This window comes from Carcharodon carcharias, chromosome 30, assembly GCF_017639515.1.
Source record: "Carcharodon carcharias isolate sCarCar2 chromosome 30, sCarCar2.pri, whole genome shotgun sequence".
NCBI classification, from domain to species: Eukaryota; Metazoa; Chordata; class Chondrichthyes; order Lamniformes; family Lamnidae; genus Carcharodon; species Carcharodon carcharias.
Genome location: NC_054496.1, coordinates 5558073 through 5584986, shown reverse-complemented (window position 1 = coordinate 5584986; position 26914 = coordinate 5558073). Strand labels below are relative to the sequence as shown.

The following is a 26914-nucleotide window of genomic DNA, read 5'->3' as shown; positions in this document are numbered from 1 at the left end:
AGGTATCACTGCACTGTCAGAGGGTCAGTACTAAGGAAGTGCCGCACTGTCGGAGGGTCAGTACTGAGGGAGTGCTGCGCTGTTGTAAGATCAGTACTGAGTGAGTGCTGCACTGTCGGAGAGTCAGTACTGAGGGAGTGCTGCACAGTTGTAAGGTCAGTACTGAGTGAGTGCTGCATTGTTAGAGGGTCAGTACTGAGGGAGTGCTGCACTGTCAGAGGGTCAGTACTGACAGAGTGCAGCACTGTTAGGGGGTCAGTACTGAGGGAGTGCTGCAATGTCGTAAGGTGAGTAGTGAGGGCATGCAGCATTGTCAGAGGGTCAGTACTGAGGGAGTGCTGCACTGACAGAGGATCTGTAATGAGGGAGTGCTGCACTGTTAGAGGGTAAATACTGAGGGAGTGCTGCACTGCCAGAAGGTCGGATCTGAGAGAGTGCTGCACTGTCGTAGGGTCAGTACTGAGGGAGTGCTGCACTGTCAGAGGGTCAGTACTGAGGGAGTGCTGCACTGTCAGAGGGTCAGTACTGAGGGAGTGCTGCACTGTCAGAGGGTCAGTACTGAGGGAGTGCTGCACTGTCAGAGGGTCAGTACTGAGGGAGCGCTGCACTGTCAGAGGGTCAGTACTGAAGTAGTTCTGCACGGTTGGAGGGTTAGTACTGACGGAGTGCTACACTGTTGTAAGGTCAATACTGAGGGAGTGCTGCACTGTCAGAGGGTCGGTACTGAGGGAGTGCTGAACTATCAAAGGATCAGTACTGAGGGAGTTCTGCACTGTCGGAGGGTCAGTACTGAAGGAGCGCTGCACTGTTGTGGGGTCAGTACTGAGGGAGTGCTGAACTATCTGAGGGTCAGGCCTGAGGGAGTGCTGCACTGGCAGATGGTCAGTACTGAGGGGGTGCTGCATTGTCGGAGGGTCAGTAGTATAGGAGTGCTAACCTGTCGGAGGGTCAGTACTGAGGGCATGCTGCACTGTCAAACGGTCAGTACTGAGGGAGTGCTGCACTGGCGGAGGGTCAGTACTGAAGGAGTGCTACACTATCAAAGGGTCAGTACTGAGGGAGTGCCGCACTGTCAGAGGGTCAGTACTGATGGAGCACTGCACTGTCAGAGGGTCATTACTGAGGGAGTGCTGCACTGTCAGGGGGTAAGTACTGCGAGAGTGCCACACTGTCAGGGGGTCAGTACTGAGGGAGTGCCGCACTGTTAGAGGGTCAGTACTGAGGGAGTGCCGCACTGTCAGGAGGTCAGTACTGAGGGAGCGCCGCACTGTCAGAGGGTCAGTACTGAGGGAGTGCCGCACTGTCAGAGGGTCAGTACTGAGGGAGTGCCGCACTGTCAGGGGGTCAGTACAGAGGAAATGCTGCACTGTCAGAGGGTCAGTACTGAAAGAGTGCTGAAGTATCAAAGGGTCGGTACTGAGGTAGTTCTGCACGGTTGGAGGGTCAGTACTGAGGGAGGGCTGCACTGTCGGAGGGTCACTACTGAGGGAGTGCTGCACTGTCAGAGGGTCAGTACTGAGGGTGTGCCACACTGTCAGAGGGTTAGTACTGAGGTAGTGCTGCACTGTCGGAGTTTCAGTAGTGAGGGAATGCCGCACTATCAGCGGGTCAGTACTGAGGGAGTGCTGCACTGACAGAGAATCTGTACTGAGGGAGTGCAGCACTGTTAGGGGGTAAGTACTGACGGAGCGCTGCACTGCCAGAAGGTTGGTTCTGAGAGAGTGCTGCACTGTCGTAGGGTCAGTACTGAGGGAGTGCTGCACTGTCGTAGGGTCAGTACTGAGGGAGTGCTGCAACATCGGAGGGTCAATACTGAGGGAGCGCTGCACTGTCGTAGGGTCAGTACTGAGGGAGTGCTGCAACGTCGGAGGGTCAGTACTGAGGGAGTGCTGCACTGTCGGAGGGTCAGTACGGAGGGAGTGCTGCACAGTCAGAGGGTCAGTACTGAGGGAGTGCCACACTGTCAGAGGGTCAGTACTGAGGTAGTTCTGCACGGTTGGAGGGTCAGTACTGAGGGAGTGCTGCACTGTCGGAGTTTCAGCAGTGTGGGAATGCCGCACTATCAGAGGGTCAATACTGAGGGAGCACTGCACTGTTGGAGGGTTAGTACTGAGGGAGTGCTACACTGTTGTAATGTCAATACTGAGGGAGTGCTGCACTGTCAGAGGGTCAGTATGAGGGAATGCTGAACTATCAAAGGATCAGTACTGAGGGAGTTCTGCACTGTCGGAGGGTCAGTACTGAAGGAGCGCTGCACAGTTGTGGGGTCAGTACTGAGGGAGTGCTGAACTTTCTGAGAGTCAGTACTGACGGAGTGCTGCACTGGCAGATGGTCAGTACTGAGGGGCTGTTGCATTTTCTGAGGGTCAGTAGTATAGGAGTGCTACACGGTCGGAGGGTCAGTACTGAGGGCATGCTGCACTCACAAAGGGCCAGTACAGAGCGAGCGCTGCACTGGTGGACGGTCAGTACTGAAGGAGTGCTACACTGTCGGAGGGCCAGTACTGAGGTATCGCTGCACTGTCAGAGGGTCAGTACTGAGGAAGTGCCGCACTGTCGGAGGGTCAGTACTGAGGGAGTGCTGCACTGTCAGAGGGTCAGTACTGAGGAAGTGCCGCACTGTCGGAGGGTCAGTACTGAGGGAGTGCTGTGCTGTTGTAAGGTCAGTACTGAGTGAGTGCTGCACTGTCGGAGGGTCAGTACTGAGGGAATGCTGCAATGTCAGAGGGTCAGTACTGAGGTCCTACTGCACGGTCAGAGGGTCAGTACTGAGCGAGTGCTGCACTGTCAGAGGGTCAGTACTGAGGGAGCGCTGCACTGTCAGAGGGTCAGTACTGAGGTCCTACTGAACGGTCAGAGGGTCAGTACTGAGTGAGTGCTGCACTGTCAGGGGTTCAGTACTGAAGGAGTGCCGCACTGTCAGGGGGTCAGTACTGAGGGAGTGCTGCACTGTCAGAGGGTCAGTACTGAGGGAGTGCCGCTCTGTTTGGGTCAGTACTGAGGGAGTGGTGCACTGTCAGAAGGTCAGTACTGAAGGAATGCCGCACTGTCGGAGGGTCAGTACTGAAGGAATGCCGCACTGTTGGAGGGTCAGTTTCTGAGGGAGTGCTGCACTGTGGATGGTCAGTACTGAGGGAGTGCTGCACTGTCAGAGGGTCAGTACTGAGGGAATGCTGCAATGTCAGAGGGTCAGTACTGAGGTCCTACTGCACGGTCAGAGGGTCAGTACTGAGCGAGTGCTGCACTGTCAGATGGTCGGTACTGAGGGAGTGCCGCACTGTCAGGGGTTCAGTACTGAAGGAGTGCCGCACTGTCAGGGGGTCAGTACTGAGGGAGTGCTGCACTGTCAGAGGGTCAGTACTGAGGGAGTGCCGCACTGTCAGGGGTTCAGTACTGAGGGAGTGCTGCACTGTCAGAGGGTCAGTACTGAGGGAGTGCTGCACTGTCAGGGGTTCAGTACTGAGGGAGTGCCGCACTGTCAGAGGGTCAGTACTGAGGGAGTGCCGCACTGTCAGAGGGTCAGTACTGAGGGAGTGCTGCACTGCCAAAGGGACAGCCTCCAGGACAGGTACAGCAATTCCTGGAAGCAGGGAATGTGAGCCCAGCAGCCCTTGTCCCACTGCCCTCTCAGTGTAATCACTAGTTTTGACACATCACAGGCTTTTATTCAGAGTGTTTTTGAAGGTGCAAATTTATTTTTTGAATGTCGAGCAACTGGGTGAATGTTTCACTGGCGTCCAGTCCATGCTTTTATAATAGTTGCTCTTCCCACTCTGAGTTGAATTCTGTCTTTCAAGTGTTCTTGAGATTATCCCAGTGAAGCTCTAACCATCATGTTCTCCTGAGCCTCACCTTCCTGAGTTATGTGGCTGTTGAATAAGTCAGGAAATCAGGATCTGATTTTTTTTTGAAGAAACCAAGTGTGAGAATACGGGTAAAATGTGAAATGTGTTTGAGAGAAGGTGAGAAACATAAGGAAATAGTGATCAGCTGATAGACATGAGTTAGACGGTAGGAAAGGCTGAAGGAAGTGTGGAATCTCATGGTCCTGGACTCCTGGAAGTGAGTCAGTCAAAGAGGAAACAAAACAATGATTCTCACACAATGAGAGTCTGAGAGGAAACGTAACATCGAACTGTGACATTCCTCTCTCAGGTGGCACGGTAAATAAAATATTTTATTTGAAATTTAGAAAATTAAAAGCACAGATGTACAGTTGTAAAACCAGAAGGGTGTTCATGACAATTGGTAAACTCGGCGCAGAACAAATCTCAGTATTTCGGCAAATATAAAAGCAAAAAACTGCGGATGCCGGAAATCCAAAACAGTATTTCGATCAGCAGCCGACATGCAGCCTGTAACCCTGATGCTCCAGTAATGGGAAGGGCTGTAACAGTGAAACTCTGAGCCGTGTGAAGGGCTGGCAAAATGGGAGGGGTTGCGAGGGCCTGAGTTTGGCATCACACCCACTCTGCCAGAGGTGAGGAATGTTGATGCCAGTCACCCAGGCTTCTGTCAGGCTGAGACAGGAACAAGCAATGACGAGGAGGTGGTCGGGTAGCGGTAATGTCCCGATGACCTGTGCTAATGCGCTGGGGATGTGGGTTCAAAAGCCCCCCAAGGCAGCTGCTGGGATTTAGATTCCGTTTACGAATCTGGAATTCCAAAGCAAGTCTCAGTAATGGTGACCATAGCAACTATCATTTTTTTGTTGTAAAAACCCACCTGGTTCACTAATGCCCTTTAGGGAAGGAAATCTGCCACCCTTACCTGGTCTGGCCCTACATGTGACTCCAGACCCACAGCAATGTGACTGACTCTTAAATACCCTCTGAAATGGTGGAGCAAGGCACTCAGTTCAAGGGCCATTAGGGATGGCCTTTCCAGCGATGCCCACACCCCATGGAAGGAAAAAGGAAAAAAAAATAATGCACCTCAGTGACGGGCACACAACAGATTTCTGCTCTCCACTTCCCCCAGAGGTAGGGAGTTGTAAGACCAATTTCCAGACCCCTGCCAGTGGAGTTGAGACACTATGAGAGAAGCTCGCTGCTTATCCCCACTTTGATCTTCTTTGCATTTCATGTTTTGGATTGGCAGTGTCCCTAACAGGATAATCAGACATTCCCTGTGTAAGAGATTGCGAATGTTAACAGATTAAATTCAGGAATTCTGTGTAGTTGGGGTGGTGGGGGTGGGGGTAGGGGTGGAGGGGAAATCTGCAGTTGATGGGATTGGAATGCACAAGTCTAGAACCCTATCACATCATCTGTCCCTATCTCCTCTCCCCCAATTTCAACCATAGGACAGTCCCGTTGTGCAACTGATACTGGGCTATATCTTCCAAAGTTTATTTCTACTGATGACCCTTCATCGGTTTCTGATACAGAACAGTAACTAATTTTTTTTCAACCCAAAATTTATCCCAAGGTTTTACATTTGGAGATCTTGTTTTGAAATCTCGGCAATGATGTGAACATGGACAATAATCAGGATAGCACAGCAGTTCTGTTATGAACTAACAATCCAGAATTGGAATAATGTTCCAGAAAATGAGAATTAAATCCCACCATGACAGATTGAGAATTTGTATAAAAATCTGGTATTGGTAAAAGTTCTATATTGTTGTAAAAACCCAACTAATGTCGTCTAAGGAAGAAAATCTGAGTCATGTGAAGCTAGTATTCAAGTACAGCAAGTAATTAGGAAAGCAAATGGAATATCGGCATTTATTACCAGGGGAATGGGATATAAAAGTAGGGAAATTTTACTGCAGCTGTACAAGGCATTGATGAGACCACATCTGGAATACTGCGTACAGTTTTGGTCTCCTTATTTGAAAAAAAGTTATAATTGCATTAGAAGCAGTTCAGAGAAGGTTCACTCGATTCATTCCTGGGATGAGGGGCTTATCCTATGAAGACAGCTTGGGCCCATACCCATTGGAGTTTAGAACAATGAGAGGTGATCTTATTGAAATCTATAAGATCCTGAGGGGACTTGACCAGGTGGATGCTGAAAGGATGGTTTCCCTTTTGGGGGAGCCTAGAACCAGGGGACACAGTTTAAAAATAAGAGGTCTCCCTTTTAAGATGAAGATTAGGAGAAAAGTTTTCTCTCAGAGGGTCGTGAGCCTGTGGAATTCTCTTCCCCAGAGAGTAGTGGAGGCTGGGTCATTGAATTTATTCAAGGCTGAGTTAGACAGACTTTTGATTGACAAGGGAGTCGATAGTTATGGGGGGCAGACAGGAAACTGCAGTTGAGACCACAACCAGATCAGCAGTGATCTTATCCAATGGTGGAGCAGGCTCGATGGGCCTACTGCTGCCCCTAAATCCTATGTTCCTTACCCAATCTGGTCGATCTGGACTCCATACCCACAGCAATATGGTTCAGTCTTGACTGCCCAGCAAGATAAATATCAGTGACATCCACGTCCCGAGTATAAATTGTTAAATATATTATCTGGCCCATTGAAGGATGAATCCTGGTGAGCTGGAACCCATCTTAACATCGAGATTCCTCTGTGGGGAGTTTCTGCTGGGCACAGCTCATACACATGCTCCTGAGGCGCTGAAATAGGGAGGCGTACAGTAGCGGGTGGATGCACATGCTGAGAGTGAGCAGACACTTGCTCACCTGGTAGCCTATGTATATGGGGCTGGGGCTGGGATTTTTTTCTCCGTCCAATCTGTGTAAGCGCCGGTACATATTGAGATTCCTCAGTAGGGTGTATGGGATGAAGGATATAGTGTACAACACGATGACAACACAGACCAGGAGAGCTACCTGCCTCCTCTCTGACCGGTTTACACTCTGGCTGCTGCGGATCTCCCTGAAAATGCACATGTAGGAAAGAAGAGTCACCGCAAAGGGGAAAGCACAGCCAAAGACAGCCAGAAACAGACTGTAGGGGAAATATACAGGCAGCAACTCATCGCTGGAGGAACCCAAGCATTCTGTCTTGGTCCCATTCACACTGACTGTGGAGAAGTAAAGTGTCGGCGAGGTTATAGCAATGGCCAGAAACCAGACAGTCAGACTGACAATCTTGGCATATTTAGTCTGGGCATGATTGCGGCTGAACATGGGGTGTACAATGGCCAGGTAGCGATTCAGACTGATACAGGCGATGAGGAACATGCTCCCATACAGGTTACAGGTGAACAGGAATCTTTCAATTTTACAAAACCCCTTCCCAAAGATCCAGTCCTTATTATTGGCATAATAAATCACTAACAGGGGCAGTGTGGTGACATACAACAGGTCATTCAGAGCCAGGCAAAAGGCGTATGTAAGTCCGGCATGCCAGTGCTTTGCTCGGCTAAGGAACAGCCAGATAGCCAAAGAGTTGATGAAAGAAGCCCAAATAAACTCGATGCCAAATACCGGGGGGAGTAATGCCCTCTGGATTTCAGCGAACGAAGCATTATTGGGCCGAGTATTCACTCCTTCTGTCATTTTCACTCGTCTCCAGCAGTCCAGTATCAGTGCTGCTCCTACTCGCTCCTCCTTTAAAAGGAAAGTGTTCTCTTTGAGTTGACCTGGCTCTGCAATTAGAGACCGTGACCAGCTCCTTGATCTCCTGGAGGTATAACGAGGGGGGGTTGCAGTTAGAGGGATTCTGAAAAGTGAATAAATCTGAACTTCAACTCCCTTTCTCTGCTGACCCCTGGATTTGACAGGAGCCGAATGGATTCAACAAAGTTTCAGATTGAACCTTAATTTAAAGATAGAGAGAGAAAAACACGCCCAATAATCAGCCGGGTCTCAGCAAGCAGACTTCCCCAATTAAATTTACTTTGAAACGAGAGCAGTGGCTGGGTTAAAAGACTTTGAAAAAGTTTTCCCCGTAATTGCTTCAATTATTCCTGCAATTGGGATGTTGGTGTTTTACTTTCACTATGTTCCCAGCCCCAGGGTACAGACTGCAAGTTGCCCATCAACAAATATTCAGAGACATTAATTCTGGGGGATCTGCTTGGAGAGAGGGTGGTGTTCTCCTTTTCTGTAATAACTAACCCTCCCACGGAATTCAAAAACAAAATACTACAGATTCTGGAAATCTGGAATAAAAACAGGAAATGCTGGAATGCTTATGAGGTCTGACAAGGTCTAAGGAGAAACAGAGTTAGTGTTTCAAATCAGTAACCCTTCAGAATCTCATCACTGACCTGAAACTTTAACTCTGCTCCTCTCTCCACTGGTACTGTCAGACTCCCAAGTAACTCCAGCATTTTCTCTTTTTACCTCTAATGGAATTGTCTGATTATACTGCGCTAAGACAATACAAGTTCCTTAGTAGATGCTTGAAGAATGAAAGCTATTGACTCTCTTGCTGTGGCTCAATGGGTAGCATTCTCACCTTTGAGTCAGGAGATTGTGGGATCAAGTCCCATTCTAGAGACTCAAGTGCAAAATCCAAACTGATAGTCCCAGTACCGGGAGAAGGCGGGAGAATGGGGTTGAGAAACTTATCAGCCTTGATTGAATGACGGAGCAGACTCGATGGGCCGAATGGCCTAATTTCTGCTCCTATGTCTTACGGTCTTACTGAGGGAGTGCTGCACTATCAGGGGCACTGTCTTTTGGATGAAATGTTAAACCCGGACCTTCTCTGTCGTCTCAGGTGGATGCAAAAGATCCCATGGCCATAAGAAACAGCAGCAGGAGAAAACTATACGGCCCATCAACCCTGTTCCGCTATTCAACATGATCATGGTCAATCTTGGGCTTCAACTCCAGCTTCCTGCCTGCTCCCAATATCCCTTGATTCCCTGAGAGGTCAAAAATCTGTCTATTCAAGCCTTAAATGTATATAACGATGGAGCATCCACAACCTTCTGGGATAGAAAGTTCCAAAGATTCATGACCCTTTGAGTGAAGACATTTCTCCTCATCTCAGTCTTAAATGATTGGCCCCTTATCCTGAAACTGAATCACAGAATTGTTACAGCACAGGAGGCCATTCAGCCCATCGTGTCTGCACCAGCTCTCCAAATGAACAATTCACCTAGTGCCATTCTCCTGCCTATTCCCCCTAGCCCTGCACATTCAACAGCCTAATTCCCTTTTGAAAGCCTCGATTGACCCTGCCTCCACCAGCCTCTCAGGCAGTGCAATCCAGACCCTAACCACTCACTGTGTGGGAACGTCTTCCCTCACGTTGCTTTTGCTTCTTTTACCAATTACTTTAAATCTGTGCCCTCTCATTCTCGATCCTTTCATGAGTGGGAACAGTTTCTCCCCATCTATGCTGTCTAGACCTCTCTTAATTTTGAATACCTCTAGCAAATCTCCTCTCAGCCTTCCTTTCTCCGAGGAAAACAGTCCCAGCTTTTCCAATCTATTTTCATAACTCAAGTTCCTCAACCCTGAAACCATTCTCGTGAATCTTTTCTGTACTCTGTCCAATACCTTCACATCCTTCCTAAAGTGCGGCACCCAGAACTGGACACAATACTCCAGCTAATGCTTACACAAATTCAACATAACCTCCCTGCTCTTGTATTCTATCCCCCTATTAATAAAGCCCAGGATACTGTATGCTTTATTAACTGCTCTCTAACTGTGCTCCCTTGTTCTAGATTCTCCAGTCAGGTGAAACAACATTTCAGTACCTACCCCATCAAGCCCCTTCATAATCTTGAATGTTTCAATGAGATCACATCTCATTCTTCCAAACTCGAGAGAATATAGACCTAATTTACTCAGCCTCTCAGCAGAACACATCCTCCTCATCCCAGGGAAAGCTAATAACTGAATTTAAATTCCCCAGCTAATGTGGTGGCATTTGAACTCATGTCTGTATCATTATTCCAGACTTCCAGATTACAGTAACATTACAACTTTGCTACTGTACCATATTTCAAAGAAGAGTGGGAGAGTTCTCCCTGGTGTCCTGGCCAATATTTATCCCCCCAATCAAAAATCACTAAAGCAGATTATCTAGTTTTTATTACATTACTTTGTGTGGGATATTGCTCTGTACAAATTGGCCATCCTGTTTCCCACATTACAACAGTGACTACATTTCATTAAAGTATTGCATTGGCTTAAAGTGCTGCAGGACATCCCGAGGTTCTGAAAGGTGCTATGGAAATGCAAGTATTTCTCTTTCTTTTATTTCTATAGAGCTGTTCTGAGCTCTTTACAGCCAATGAGGTGCTTTTGAAACATAGTCACAGCTGTATTGTAGTGAAAGTGCTATCAACCTGCACACAGACCCTGTGACCTACAAATATAGGACAAGCTTTATAAAGAAACTATAGACACTTCAAGATCACATAGCAGTGTCAAACATTCAAGGCTGCAGGAAGTTTCTTTAGATATGTCGAATTAATGCACAGACAACAGCTGGTGAAGTTAAACTTGGCTCTAGTCTCACAATAACTTTGTTTATGCCAGGTGCACTGAAGTCAAAACTGAAAATAAACCTTAAATCTCTGTGGTTATGTTACACCACATAGTGTAACATATTCTAGAAAAGCTAGGGAGCACTAGCACATCCAGTTCTCCACTTCATATTGAGCCCATGGTCTAAAGTCCCTATCTTTGAGGATTGTAAGGGGTTCAAGATTCAATGAGTTCAGAGATGTCGAATCACAGCACAAACTACCCTTAAAACTGGCTAACCTCAGTCACAGAGATACTATATTTCTATACTTTGCTAACTTTAGCTAAGAAAGTAAGACAGTGATTCTTGCTTTGTACTCAGCTCTCTTGATTATAGTGTCCAAACTGAGGTCCTGCAGTAGTGTTAGTTGTGGATCAGGTAGTAACACTTCTCTAAGGCCCAAGACTTCAGCACAGAAAATCAGGCTAACAATTCAGTGAAATACCGAGGCAGTGCTGCACTGTTTGAGGTGCTGTCTTTCAGATGGGACTTTCATTTATTTAGCACCTTTCAGAACCTTTACAGCCAATAATGAAGTGTTTTTGTGAAGTCTGGTCACTGTTGTAACATAGGAAATGAAGCAGCCAATTTGCGTACAGCAAGCTCCCCACAAACAGCAATGTGATAATGACCAGATAATCTGTTTTAGTGATGTTGATTGAAGGATAAACATTGACCAGGACTAGAGATGCCATTCCCCCTCTTCTTCAAAATAGTGCCTTGGGATCTTCTACATCCACCTGAGAGAGCAGACAGGTTTAATGTTTCATCCAAAAGATGGCACCTGGCAGTGCAGCGCTCCCTCAGTACTGCATTGGTGTTCTCAAGCTTCTGGAATCCAACCTAAACTCAGAACCTTCTGACTCAGAGAGGATGTCAGACTGGGTCAGTCCAGGCATCCTTCTGGGCTGCGTTACACTGTGACCTGCTTAAACTGGTTGCGTTTTCAGAGAGAGTGAGTGAGCATAGAGCTGGCTGTGTCTCGTAGCAAAGACCCTAACGTAGTCAAATCAAGTTGGCTGTGTTTTCCAGTCCCCAAAATATTGTTCCTTCTAATTACTGGAAACTCCACACAGTCGCAGTTCCGATGGGGAAAGGCTGATTTGTTAACCGCCTTTGTAATTTTCACTGATCCGGGGAGCTGATTTTTGAACTCAAGCCTTTCAGTGTTACTAAGAGCAGGTGCAATCTATCTCGGGAGTGAAGGGGAAGGGTGGAATATTGAAACACGTCCCCCTGAACACCGGTTAAAAAAAAATCTCATCTCTTAAAAAGAGAACTGAAATTCAAGCACGCTCCTCTGATCAGACACCATTACTGAGATGGCACATCAACGGAACAGTTACAATAATCTCTCTCACACCTACCTGATGGCTCAATCCCAACGGGTCAGAGCTCTGGGTTTGCTATCGCCAGTAGGAGTTCCGCGACCTGAAAGCAAACTCTCCAGTCCTTTTCCTCAAGAGTTCCTTACTTGTCCGCTTCTTGTCTAACGGTAAAGTCTGCACAGCATGCTGATGTACGTCAGTGCAAGAGGCAGAGGTAGCAGCTCAGGGTGCATACAAACCAGTTTCACTTATTCTGTTTCCTGTGGGAGATTTTTGATCAGTTTTTGAACAGGAAACCTTTGGTAATTCAGTCAGGCAGCGGGATTTTATCGCACTCCCAACAGCATCTATACAGTGTCTTACAGAAGAGACAGGACTAAGGTTTGATCCCAATCCCTGTTAGCTAAACTGGGTGATTGGTTGGGAATCTACAGCTGCCTTCAGTTCCACTGGCTTAGAGAAAGGGGAAAGCAATTGGCAGCATTGTTGGCGTAGATCACTTACTCAGTGATTCCCCATGATGGAGCCAGTGTCAGGAAAATATAATAATTTTCATAATGTTATTGGAATTTATTGTAAGGTAGGAATAGTGTGTGTGTGTGCGCGCGCCTGTGTGGGACTTAATTGAGTTAAAGACAGCTGGCGTGAAGGCTTTGATGTGTCAGAAGAGAAGCTAGGTTTGAAATGTTAATTAGGTAAACATGGATGAAGTTTTAGAGTGAATTGGAAAAGTAACATTTGCATATTTAGGTAAACCAGAGTAAGTTGAATTTCAAAAGAGGTGGTGAAATGTTACACTCAGCCAGAAGAAGCCAGTGTGTTTATTTTTCCCAAAGCTTACTGATAAAATTGGTACTCTGAAAAATTTTTATTAGAAAAGTAGAGTTGAAAAGACATATTGGGACAATAGGATTTACATTAAAAAGGGAGAAACCTGCATAAAGGAGATTAGATTATGTATAAGAGGAAGACTTTCTAAGATCTAACAAGTGTGAAAAGCCTCCAGCCTCTAAGCCTCAAGTTGCTGTGTACACGAACTGAAGTGAAGAAAACTCACTTTGAATTCAACTGTTCAGGGTATCGTGTTTCTTTGCCTGAATCTGTTGGAATTGATCTCGTTTTACTGTTGCCCTAACGGAGGTGTAACTGGGAGTTAGATTAATTAGGGGAGCTAGGAGTTATCATAGTAGTAATTTGTAAACCTATGTATGTGCTTAAAATCTTTTTTATTAATAAAGGTTTAATTTAGTTTTGTAAGAAATCTATAAGACTCTGAGGTCTTATTACTACTGAATTCAAGGCTCACATCTTGTAATAAATACAAATTGTAAAATAGTTGTGGCAGTTGTTTCAAGTTTCCGTCTGGGATTAGAATAGCTCAGCATTTACCATCTGCTGTGCCATAACAGTCGGACTCAGCTGGGAAGCCTCCTCCTGTTGAGTATCCCACAAATCATCAAGGCACACATGAAGATCCAGCATTTGAGTGATGCACTTACATAAACAGTGATGAAAGCTCATTGACCTGAAATGCTGACTGATTCTCTCCACAGACACTGCCAGATCTTTGATAATTTCCAACATTTTCTATTATTTCAAAGCTACTTTATTGGCTTTGAAACACTTTGGGAACATCCTGAAAGGCACTATAAAAATTCAACTCTTTCTTTCTACCAGATGGCAGCCTCAGCCAATCTCTGAATCTCCTTATCCACAGTAGACACCCTGAGCACCAACAGCACCAAGCAGGTCATCTATTTAATTCAGAAGCTAGATTCAGACATCATAAAAGCAAGCCATCTACAGTGCTGCTTTGGGCTGCATTTGATTGCTTCAGGTGGAGTTTGGTGAGTGAGGCAGTTCAGTAAAGAGGGAAGGAGGTGATCCTTTCATTTTCTACCTTTCCTCAGAAAGAAGAGCAGCAGCCTTGGTAAGTGAGATTTAGTGAGTATTTCTACTGTCCTTAATATTATCTAAACTAGAGAAGTAAAAGTAAAGGGAGTAATTTAAGGGTATGTCATGATAGGGCAGCTTGGTCACATGGAATGCTCCTCCTGTGCAATGTGGGAAGTCAGGGACACTTCCCGTGTCCATGGTGACCACATGTGCAGGAGGTGTCTCCAGCTGCAGCTACTTGAAATCTGCATTTCGGATCTGGAGCAGCAGCTGGAGTCACTGTGGAACGTCCACAGGGCTGAGATCTTCATGGATAGCAAATACAGTGAGGTGGTCACACCGCAGGAAAGGAGTGCACGGACAGAAAGGGAATGGGTGACTGCCAGACAGAATAAAGGCACTAGGCAGGTAGTGCAGGAGTCTCCTGGGTCCATCTCCCTCTCTAACAGATTTTCCGTTTTGGATGTTGCTGGGGGAGATGGTTTCTCAGGGGAATGCAATGAGAGCCAAGTCCATGGCACTATGAGTGGCTCAGCTGCAGAGAGTAGGGGAAAAAAGAGTGGGAGAGCGATAGTGATAGGGGATTCCATCATAAAGGGAACAGATAGATGTTTCTGTAGCCACAGACTTGACACCAGGATGGTATGTTGCTGCCCTGTGCCAGGGTTAAGGATGTCATTGAGCGGCTGCAGGACATTCTGATGAGGGACGGTGAACAGTCAGAGGTCGTGGTCCATATTGGTACCAAAGACATAGGGTAAAAGTGGGATGAGGCCCTGAGAGCAGAATATGGGGAGCTAGGAAATAAATTAAAAAGCAGGACCTCAAAAAGTAGTAATCTCAGGATTACTCCCGGCGCCATGTGCTAGTGTGATCATGAATAGGAGAATAGACCAGATGAATGCATGGCTGGAGAGATGGTGTAGGAAGGAAGGATTTAGATTTCTGAGGCATTGGGACCAATTCTGGGTACAAGCTGGATGGGTTGCACCCCAGCAGGTCCAGGACCAAAATCCTCGCAGGCGTAATCGCTAGTGCTGTGGGGGGAGAGTTTAAACTCGAGTGGCAGGGGGGTGGGAACCTGAGTGGGGAGACACAAGAGAGAAAAGCAAAGATAGAAATGAAAGACAGAAAAGTAAAAATGGAAGGCAGAGGAAAGGGAGCTGGCAGCAAATAGGGCCATAGTACAAAAAAAATGTAAATGTAAAAAGACAAGTCTAAAGACATCGGATCTGAATGCATGGAGCATTCACAATAAGGCAGACAAATTAACAGCACAAATAGATGTAAACGGGTATGATATGATTGTGATTACAGAGACATGGCTGCAGGGTGAACAAGGCTGGGAATTGAATATCCAAGGGTATTCGATATTTGGGAAGAATAGGCAAAAAGGAAAAGGAGGTGGGGTGGCATTGTTAGTTAAGGATGAAATCAGTGCAATAGTGAGAGCGGATATTGGCTCATCAGTCTGGGTGGAGCTAAGAAGCAACAAGGGGTGGAAAATATTAGTGGGAGTTGTCTATAGGCCTCCAAACAGCAGTGGTAAGGTAGGGGATAGTATTAAACAGGAAATTAGAGATGCACGTAACAAGGGTGCTACAGTAATCATGGGTGACTTAAATCAACATATAGACTGGGTAAACCAAATTAGTAATAATACTGTGGCAGATGAATTTCTGGAGTGTGTATGAGATGGTTTTTTTAGACCAGTACATCTAGGAACCAACTAGGGAACAGGCTGCCCTAGATTTGGTTCCGTGCAACAAGAGGTTAATTAATAACTTTTTGTGTGGGGTACTTTAGGGAACAGTGACCATAACATGATAGAATTCTCCCCTAGGTTGGACAGTGAAGTAGTCCGATCTGAAAATAGGGTCCTAAATCTAAACAAAGGAAAGTACAAAGGTATGAGGCGTGAGTTGGCTAAGATAGATTGGGGAACTTCATTATAAGTAAAAGACTGAAAAGTAAAAAGCAAAAGTGGAAGGCAGAGGAAACGGGGCTCACAGCACATAAGGCTGTAGTAAACAAAAAAGATGTGGATAGGTGATGGCTAATATTTAAGGAACGAATGTATGCATTGCAACAGTTATATATTCCTTTGTGGCACAAAAACGCACCAGGAAAAGTGGCCCAACCATGGCTAACAAAAGAAATTAAGGATAGTACTAGTTTCAAAGAGGAGTCATATAAAGTTGCTAGAAAAAGTAGCAAGCCTGAGGATTGGGAGCAGTTTAGAATTCAGCAAAGGAGAAGCAAGAGATTGATTAACAGGGGAGAAATAGAGTATGAGAGTAAACTTGCAAAGAACATAATAAAGGACTGTAAAAGCTTCTATGAGTATGTAAGAAGAGAAAGATTAGTGAAGATAAATGTAGGTCCCTTACAGTCCAAAACAGGAGAATTTATAACAGAGAACAAGGATATGGCAGAGCAATTAAACAACTACTTTAGCTCTGTCTTCATGGAGGAAGACACAAATAACATCCCAGACATACTAGGAAACCAAGGGTCTAGTGAGGAGGAATTGAAGTAAATTAGTATTACTCAAAAAACAGTGCTGAAGAAATTAATGGGGCTGAAAGCCAATAAATCCCCAGGGTTTGATAATCTACATCCCAGGGTACTAGAGAAGGTGGCCGCTGAAATAGTGGATACATTGGTTGTCATCTTCCAAAATTCCGTAGATTCTGGAACAGTCTCAGCAGATTGGAGGGTGGCAAATGTAACCCACTATTTAAAAAAGGAGGGAGAAAACAGGGAATTACAGACCCGGTTAGTCTGACATCAATGGTAGGAAAAATGCTAGAGTCTATTATAAAGGATGTGATAACAGGACACTTAGAAAATATCAATGGGATTAGACACAGTCAACATGGATTTATGAAGGGAAATCATGTTTGACAAACCTACTGGAGTTTTCTGAGGACATAACTAGCAAAATAGATAAGGGAGAACCAGTGGATGTGTGTTTGGATTTTCAGAAAGTTTTTGATAAAGTCCCACATAAGAGGTTAGTGTGTAAAATTAAATCACATGGGATTGGGGGTAATATATTGGCATGGATTGAGAATTGATTAGCAGACAGGAAACAGAGTAGGAATAAATGGGTCTTTTTCTGAGTGGCAGGTGGTGACTAGTGGGGTACCACAGGGACCTGTGCTTGGGCCCCAGCTATTCACAATATATATCAATGATTTTATGGATGAGGGAACCAAATGTAATATTTCCAAGTTTGCTGACGACACAAAACTAGGTGGGAATGTGAGTGGTGAGGAGGGGGTTAAGAGGCTTCATGGCGATTTAGACAAGTTGAATGAATGGGCAAGGACATGGCAGATGCAGTATAATGTGGATAAATGTGAAGATATCCACTTTGGTAGGAAAAACCGAATGGCAGAGTATTATTTAAATGGTGATAGATTGGGAAATGTTGATATATAAAGGGACCTGGGTGTCCTTGTACATCAATCACTGAAAGCAAGTATGCAGGTACAGCAAGCAGTTAAGAAAGCAAATGGTATGTTGGCCTTCATTGCGAGAGGACTAGAGTACAGGAGCAAGGATGTCTTACTGCAGCTGTACAGGGCCTTGGTGAGACCACACCTGGAGTATTGTGTGCAGCTTTGATCTCCTTACCTAAGAAAGGGTATACTTACCATAGAGGGAGTGCAGTGAAGGTTCACCAGACTGATTCCTGGGATGGCAGGATTGTTGTATGAGGAGAGGTTGGGCCGACTAGGCCTGTGTTCACTGGAGTTTAGAAGAATGAGAGGGGATTTCGTTGAAATGTATAAAATTCTGATAGGGATGGACAGACTGGATGCAGGGATGATGTTTCCTCTGGCTGGGGGGGTGGGTCTAGAACAAGGGGTCACAACCTCAGCATATGGGGTAGGCCAGTCAGGACTGAGATGAGGAGAAACGTCTTCACTCAGAGGGTGGTGAACCTGTGGAATTCTCTAACACAGAAGGCTGTGGAGGCATGTCACTGAATATATTTAAGAAGGAAATAGATGGATTTCTAGACTCTAAAGGTGTCAGGAGGTGACCTGCTTTGGTCTTATTTTTTTATGTTTCTAATTGTAATCGACACAAAATTGTTTAATTCCTCATTAAATCACAAACAGTGAAGCATTTTCTCTCTTCAGTTCATCAAAACTGAAGTCACAAGTAATTACAAAGTTATCAACTGAACTGGTGTGGGGAATTATTACCAAGTCAGTTTCATAATGCATCAAGCATATTATTAAGTAAGAAACACAGACCACAGGTTGTATTATTGGTTACATAAATAGGCTAGCAACACACCCACACAGTCACCTATTCAATCAATCTACATTCTGGAGTTGGCTGCAAAAACCCAACTTGTTCAGTCCTCCAGAGAACGGAAGCTGCTGTCTCTGTCCAGCCTGAGTCTATATGTGTGACCAGCCCCACTACACAGGGATTCTCAGTGGCTGTGTAAGCCAGTATAATATCAAGGAAACTAATAAATGTGGCCTTTGCTGTGTTGGTCACATCAACAAATTAAAAAGTATTCCACTAAATGTGCCTTTTCACATCTCAGAAATGTCTTACGATATTTACATACAACATGTAAAATTGAAGGCAGCGATTATTTCTCTGTTAGTGAAGATGGCACCCAGTTTGCAGGAGTGATGTTAGGCACAACACTGGGAGGACTCCATACATCTGAAAACACAGCACTGAAATATCAAAGCAAAAAACTACGGATGCTGGAAATCCAAAACAAAAATAAAAATACCTGGAAAAACTCAGCAGGTCTGGCAGCATCTGCGGAGAGGAACACAGTTAACGTTTCGAGTCCTTATGACTCTTCAACAGAACTAAGTAAAAACAGAAAAGAGGTGAAATATAAGCTGGTTTAAGGGTGGGAGGGGGAAGGTAGAACGGTTTAAAGGGCAAGTGATAGGTGGAGATAACCAAAAGATGTCACAGACAAAAGGACAAAGAGATGTTGAAGGTGGTGATATTATCTAAGGAATGTGCTAATAAAGGGTAGAAAGCAGGACAAGCAAGGTACAGATAGCCCTAGTGGGGGTGGGGTGAAGGAATCGAAACAGGCTAAAAGTTAGAGATAAAACAATAGATGGAAATACACTTAAAAATAATGGAAATAGGTGGGAAAAGAAAAATCTATATAAATTATTGGAAAAAAAATTGAAAAATTGAAATATCAAACTGTCTGATATAATATTTATTATGATATATTTCACCCCCTCCTATTTTTACTTAGTTCTGTTGAAGGGTCTTGAGGACTCGAAACGTCAACTGTGCTCTTCTCCACCAGTGCTGCCAGACCTGCTGAGTTTTTCCAGGTATTTTTTTTTGTCTGATGTAATGCTTAGCACTCATAGAAAAACGTGTGAAAGCAAAAGGGTGGTGTTTATTGACATTTATAGTTGTCACCGCTGCTGGCTGACCACCAGGTGCAGCGCTCACAGTGAGTGCATATTATTTACCATCCCCCACTTCTACATGGACCCCTCTCCAGTGCAGACCATTGTCTCCCACTAGCTGCTTCTATCCTCCTCCTCCTCACACCACTTCCATGCTATGACCCCTGCCCCAACATTGCCCCATAGCCCCATTTAGATCCCCCCTCTCAATTCTGCTCTACACCTATCATCCTCCCCAAGACCCACTCCAATTTCAGAGCACACTGCTAGATATGATTGCACCACTGAGGCATAAACCAAACCCTTAATAGTTAGTTCCAAGTTTCTTTCTGCTCAAAGCTGAGACATTAACTGCTACAGCATTCCGGTTTGAAAGCTGCTATGAATAACAGGAAACTAACTGACGAAGCAATAAAGCATTTACGGTAAATCACACCTGTCTCCCAGCCAATTATACTGTTTTCTCTCTCTCTCCCATTGTATCTTGCCTTATCAAGACCACAAACCTCATTTCATTATTTCTTCACAGGATGTAGGTGTTGTTGACATGGCCAGTATTTATTTTACATCCCTGGTTGCCCTTTGAGAAGGTGGTGAGTTGTCTTCATGAACCGCTGCAGTCGATGTGGTGTAGGTACACCCACAGTGCTGTTAGTGAGGGAGCTCAAGGTTTTTGACCCAGTGACAATGACCAAGTCAGGATGGTGTGCGACTTGGAGGTGGTGGTGTTCCCATGTTACTGCTGCCCTGGGTGGTAGAGGTCATGGGTTTGGAAGGTGCTATTGAAAAAGCCTTGATGCATTGCATCTTGTTGATGGCACACACTGCAGCCACTGTGCACCAGCGACAGAGGGAGTAGATGGTGCTGACAAGGAGCAGGAATTGGACTCATTCCTTTGTAGCACTCTTGCTGTTAGATTAACTAACATTGTGGAGCAGGGTCTGTAGGACTGAAATGCTCACCTGATGAATTCATTGAGATAGATCAACATAATTCTGTTTTTCCCCATACTGCATGTGGCTGTCAGAACCACAGCTTATTCTGTCTTGGGCTATTCAGCCTAGACATGATCTTCAACCAGGGGAATGGCGGGGGTGGAGGGGAGAAGCGGCTTCACACCTGCACCCAGCATCACCACCGTAGTGGCTGTTTGATCAGGAGCAGGAACACTGGCTGATGTACTACGGCACACACAGACCAAGTGTAAAGCCTCAACACTGTGGTCCAGGCCAGTTAGACCAGGATCGAAGGTTGAACCTTGAAATATGAGGTTCAGGTCATGACTGAATCTTTAATGAAAGTGCTCTCTGGACAGTCAACATCCTGGGAGACAGTGGTCCTGAAATAGAATGGCTTGAGCTAGTTTGGGTGTACGACAAAATTGACTGTGAGGCGGGGGTGGGGGGTGATATTGGGAAGAAGAAAGTAAAAAGAGGGAATAGAAACATTTTAAATGGAAGCGGGGAGGGCATAAAAAAAGCTGAAAAAGAGGAAAGTCTCAGTTCTCAGGATAACTGACAATAACATTCATAAAGAGCCTTCAACATTACAAAATGTCCTAAGGTGCTTCATAAACACATTATAAACAAAATGTGACACCAAGAGACACAAGGAGATATTAGGTCAGAAGACCAAAAGCTTGGTTAAAGATTTATGCTTTGAGGAGTGTCTTAAATGAGGAAAACAGAGAGGTACAGGGAGGGAATTCCAGAGCTTGGGGCCTGGACAACTGAAAACAACAATGGTGGGGCAATTAAAATTGGGGATGCACAAGAGGCCAGATTTAGAGGATAGAAATCCCAGAGGGTTGTGGGAATGGAGGAAACAGCAAGGCCATGAATCGATTTGAAAACAAGGATGAGAATTTTAAGATCAAGATGTTGCTTCACCTGGAGCTAATTTAGGTCAGCAAGCACAGGGGTGAGCGGGGAACGGACTTCCTGCAAGTTAGGACACAGCTAACAGAGGTTTGGATGACCTCAAGCTTAAGAAGAGTAGAATGGGGGAGACCAGCCAAGAGTGTATTGGAATAATAAAGTCTAGAGGTAATAAAAGCATGGATGAGGGTTTCAGCAGATGGGCTGAGACAGGGGTGAAATTGAGCGACGTTACAGAGGTGGAAATACTTTGGTGATGGCACGAATATGAGGTCAGAAACTCATCTTGGGGTCAAACATAACATCAAGGTTGTGAATAGACTGGCTTAATCTCAGACTGTTGTCAGGGAGAGGGATGGAGGTGGCAGCTAGAGAATAGAGTTTAGCTTTTGATTGTGGCAGGCAGGCAATTGTATGGGTTTCCAGGCATACTTCCCTTTCCTCTTCACTGACAGAGGAATGTCAGTGCTAGTGTGAATCACACCAATATATTAAACAAGAGACTTCTACAGAACAGTAATACTGATCATGTATTGGCTCTTAGGCATTTCTGGGTGATAAATTCACAGTGCTAACCTTACACACCATCTGACTTTACGCACTCTGGGTGATGGGGAAAGGAGATTGTGAACTGGTGTAATGAAACTGACACGGGTTGCATTGTTACCAGCTCAGGTAAGTTTATGTCACAGAATTGATTGAACCAACACACCCAAACTGCAATGTCCCAACTTCTCCTGAAGCTGCTGGAACATGTTAAACATTCAAGCACACCAGGAATCCTCAACTCAATCCAAAGGCTCTCCCCTCCCCTCCTCCAATTTATCCCCAAGAGCCAGGCTGCATCATGAAGCAATTCAACTGAGGGAGATGGGGGAAAAAAAAAATCAGACAGAACCCCATTGTGGAGCTAACTGGATAACAATCAGGAGTCAGAACACTGGCCCTCTTCTCTCTTCCTAATGTAGAGGGACCTAGGCCAAGCAGAGAATCACCACAACTGGATTCCCAAGATCAGCCGGGGAACATAAAGAGGCACAGGAGACAAACTCAACCAACATTGGCTGAGCGCAAAGAACAGGAACTTTATTTCAATTTGTATAGATTCCTTTAGTGTATCCTATTTTTACTCAGTTACATCTTCATTCTGGGTAAGGACTCTTCATTCTGTTCCATAGGTAACTGTGATTGGGAACTGGACTAAACCAGCTTTATGACAATTCATTCACTCACTGTCCAGGAGCCTCTGGTGATGATACATTGAGTGAGAGTTCAGTGAGTTCACCTCATCTACACATGGCTCTTCACTTGCAGTGTTTGTGTTATTAAATGAGGTTAGTTTTTTTTTTAAGTTTCTCCCCTCATTTGTAACTTTCCCCCCTCCAATTAGACGTGTCCCTGGGTGACACTATGACCTGCGGCTGAACCCGGAGTTCCTACTGTCACAACTCTCCCCAGGGGAATACTAAGAAACAGAATGAAGCAGGGCTCTCATGCCTGTATCCTTCACCACCAGAGCTCAGTATCCCTGGCCTACCCTACCGACTTCTCCCTCTCCACTCCACCCATCAGCCCTACCCTCGCCACCCAGCTGCTTCCCACCCCACCTCTTCCAGCCAGCACCCACCTGCCATATTGATCTGCTCTTTCATTTAACACTTTTGCTCAAATCGGTACAGACAGGGCTCAGGATGGAGCGAGACAAGATGCCCCTGGCCTCATGGCTGGAGTTTGCATCCTGTGACTTGACTCCTGATTCAGCAGAGACTCTGGGTAGAAACAGGTTCTAATTCTCAGCACAATCTGCAAGGACTTAGTTAAAAAGCAGTGTTCCAGCCCTTTCAGGGGCAAATCGTCCAGGCAGATCTCCCCTGATCATTGTTCAGGACTGCAGGAGAGACCGGATCGCAGTTACAACAAGCCCCTTTCCCAAGGGCAGTTACCACCAGACGAACATGAAGGGTTCCACATGCAGCTCTGGCCACAAAGTTAACATTTAAACCACAAGTGTCAGCCACTATCCTCTCAGCTAAATTTGTACATGACCCAAAAAACAACTTCCTGACAAGCAGTAATAGATGTTGCTGTATACTCTCTTTTAAAAAAAAACACTTTCTGGTTTACATTTTGTGGTAGCGTGAATTACTGTGAACAAATCTAAGTCATTGTCCATCAATACTGGCAGCTTTAAGCTGCATTGCTGCATAAACCAGAACTTCGGGAATGGCCCACAAACTGGAGAAACAATATTATAAATCCAGAAACATTATTTTTTATTGTCCAGGTGCAGTCTTCTGGTCTTATTTTCATTCCTGTTTAAAACAACGTTCTCTTCTGGGTCTTCTCTGATATTTAGCTTTGCCTTTGGCACTTGGGCGTTGACCTTTGCCCTTGGATTGACCTTTGTCCTTGGAGCCCAGACCCCGATGACCCTTGCCCTTGAATACAGCTTTACTCCCGAGTACGGAGCCCTTGAGCTTGGAATTAACCAGGCGAGTCCCAACAAGCCTGGTCTTCCTCCCTCGTGAACTCTTTTTGCTTTTTCTGTCTGAATATTGGCTGGTGTGTTTCTTGCTGTCTGCTTTATCCGGGCCCTTAGCCCTCTTCTGTTTCCTGACTGATTGTGGGGATTTGCCCCTCTTCCTTTTCCTGTGTGAAGCTGCTGGAAATAGATCTGAGGAAAAAAAGTTGCAAGTCGGTTCAGACAAACCAATGTGAAGGAGCAAAAAATCTCACTAACCTATAACCCTGCTCATGTCCAACAGAAGCAGGAGCTGATTTAGCTCAGTGCTTTTTACTAACTCTGTTAACTCTCTCAAACAGCTTACTGTTCAGAGTATACAATGCAGAGGGATGGGACATGTATTAGTGTGCGGAGACAGGGTTAGAGGGAGATTTACCCATGTTCTTTAAAGATAGTAACATTATGCCATTAAAACACTATGGGGACAATTTTAACCAAACTCTGCAGTTGAGAAATCTAGAGGATCGGATGCACTTGCAGTTTATATATCCCTTGGGTTTAAAAACAAGTCTTGTATCTATTTCTGTGATGGGAGTGAGGTTAAAATTGCTCCCCTTGTGTTCTGTTGACATCAGACTACAAATGATAATTAAACCCTGTGAATTAATTACTATTCAGTTTCGAGCTTGCTCATGGGTTCTGTGAAGAGCCTACAGACATTGTGGCTCTGGCACTGTATTGTGCATTTTTGGAACACTTCCTTGTGCAGTGAAAATCCTTTCCGTGGGGATTGTTTTTTTTAAAAAGTGTTTATTTTAAAATCAGGGGCATCATATTTCAGCGTCACACATATGTGCAAATTGTTTCAATGTACCTACAGAATGGTAATTAAAATCCAAATGATTAACGGTAAGAAAGACCATTTGTAGAACATGCCAAGACTTGCTGCCCGAGAGCTGCATTCAGCCTTTATGCCCTGTGCATCCCCGGACCAACACTGACTAAAGCCCGTAAATAAGATCATGCTTGTAAACAAAAGTCATTATTTTATTTGTATAAAAGATTTAAAAAAACCCAATTTATTTGAGGCAGCTTTGCTTAAACTGCTCTTATATTCAAAGGATCTATTCAACATAGAGGGTACATTGCAGGTAAATCACTAATTTTGACACTCATTTTTGTGTGTTGTTTTGGAATTTATTGTAAATGGTAATAGCCAGTTGCTTTTTCTTTACTGATTTTTTGATTATAGAGAACATTCATATCAATGAACATCAAGGATTAATGTAGGTGGCAAATTACAAAAAGGCCACTCAGGTTTGGGAGGAGGTTCAGATAAAAAAAATTCTAAATGACCATATTTGATAGGAACCTTTCTAAGCATTAATGGAGATACCTGGCACTGAAGGAAATAGAAATGTTGACTTCTTCAAGTTTATACGACTTGGTCCCTTATTGTGTACAGGTAGGACAGAGGGATCCCAGATAAAGAGCTGATTTCCCCCTTAGACAGAGATAAGGTTTATTTATTTAAAACCAACAAATCTGAGGGGAAGACATTTGGCTCCCTGTGCAGGAAAAGCATTACCTTTCACAAATCAAAAGGAAACAATCGAGCAGACCTCTTACCAACATCTTCCTCCTGTCCTCTGTGAGGTGTGTAAGCCCTCTCCTGTCCCATATCCCCTCCCTCATAATGCTGCAACTGTCAACACAACTCCTCCACAGAAATTCTGCCAATAATGTCCAAGGTTTTTATCTGAACCTCCTCCCAAACCTGAATGGTTTTTGTAATTTGCCACCTACATTAATCCTTAATATTCATTGATATGAATGTTCTATATTGAAAGGCAAGAACTTCGGATAAAGTGAAATAAACTGTTACCATCATCTGGCTCCACTCCAACTTCCTGTCTGTAATATTCTCGATCTGAATCAGCATCGGACTGGTCACTCTGTGTTCTCTCCTCAGTACACGGATCTTCAGCCTCAAGGTCCCCTTCAGCATCGTTATCTTGAAGCTTCTTCCTCTTCATTCCAGCCAGACTCTTTTTCCTGAAATAAACAGATGTGAACTGAAAATGAGAATAAAGTTCCTGAATTTATATCAGCTGTGACCCATGTTTCTCTGAACCGTCTCCTCTTAGCCAAATTTCCCTCACTACTCCTACCTTACTCTGGCTCATTCACTGCCAGGTGCTGTTAACAGCCTCAATCCTACAATCTCCAGGCCAAATCCAAAACCCTGTTGCCATCCAATCATTAGCCTTTGATTTAACCCAACTCAGCTCACGCTGTCCTGTCCTGCACTAATGGCTGGGTACAGCTTTCAGTTTGTCAAAATGTTACTCTTGTGTACATTACCACCAAGTTTCTACTCTCTCTGCTCAGTAAGTAAAAGAGAAAGTAAAATGGAATGAGGGAATTGCATCATGACTGAATCCCAGCTATTTATCAGTTCCGCAATGATTCTAGCAGTTGGGGGGGGCTGGGCATTAGATTTCATAACGTTGGCAGCATCAATTATCACCTTCGTTCTGGAGCCTCTGGAGAGCTTGGGTTGGGACAGTCTGTTAGACACTCTTACCCACGCAATTCACCCAACCAGAATGAGTGAGTGAAGGGAGGGATTGAATATGAATTATTGTGTAAATACACTGGAAAGGAGAAGGTTGAGAGGTGCTGAGAGCTACTTTTTTTAAGGATTCTAACAGACTAGATGTCAGCTATGACAAGCCATTTCACCTTGACCAAGTTCAAAACAAATCTGCAGCAATGATATTTCAGTGAGTGAGTGAATGGTCAATCTTTGGCTCTGGAGGGAGGCAGTTTGTATTGATTCAGTCCAATACAAATTAGATGGATTTCTTTCAGAAAATAACAGTAGAGACCTGATGTGTGGTGAGCATGCTCAGGAGGAACAGGTAACTTTGGACCTGTGATTCCCAAATTTCTCCAGCACTGGAGGTTTTCCTCACCTCATGTCTGGGTCTGTTATAGACTCAATGATAGAGACTGATCGCTGTGATTGGTTAATAATTCCAATATCATTGGATCATGTGAATCCCAGGACAGTTGAAGGGGAATTCGACAGATCCTGGTCTGTCTTCATACAACAATTCCTGTGTTCAAACTCAAGACGTTGGGTTGATGAATTCAGAAACAAGAATAAACAGAGATGGTTAAATACTCCAAAGGCACAATGTCACATTGGGCTTGCAATGCCAGTGTGTGGCCCAAGTGCTTGTCAAGCTGGTGCCAGTGGGACAAGCCCCGATGAAAGCAGAGTGTGAACACTGAGGGTGAGCTATACTCACTTGTGCAGCTCCCGCTCCTCCCGCTTGCGTTGGATGTCTCCTTCTTGCTTTTTCTGTCTCATCTCTTTCAGTTTCAGTCGCTTCTCTCGCTGCTGAAGCATCTTTTGGACTTCATCCTCTGTCTTTTGAACTGGGACAGAGTTTAGACAAAGGATAGAATACATTAAACAGCCATTTCAAAACATTTTTCTCTTGGAAATACTGCTTTA

The 26914-nt window shown here is 44.9% G+C and overlaps 1 protein-coding gene across 1 annotated transcript in view; it reads right to left on the bottom strand.

Annotated features, from left to right (window-relative positions):
• Positions 1-6364: 6364 nt before the first annotated feature.
• The window catches only part of ppan (peter pan homolog), a 38654-nt gene continuing 18104 nt past the window's right edge, over positions 6365-26914 (bottom strand). Inside the window, exons 10-13 of the mRNA XM_041176920.1 lie at positions 26706-26835; positions 25274-25443; positions 23232-23598; positions 6365-7585 (exon numbers count right to left, since the gene is read on the bottom strand). Of these exons, the coding sequence (XP_041032854.1) occupies positions 6508-7585; positions 23232-23598; positions 25274-25443; positions 26706-26835 (1745 nt within the window). The 3' untranslated portion in view covers positions 6365-6507. The remainder of the gene's footprint in view (positions 7586-23231; positions 23599-25273; positions 25444-26705; positions 26836-26914) is intronic.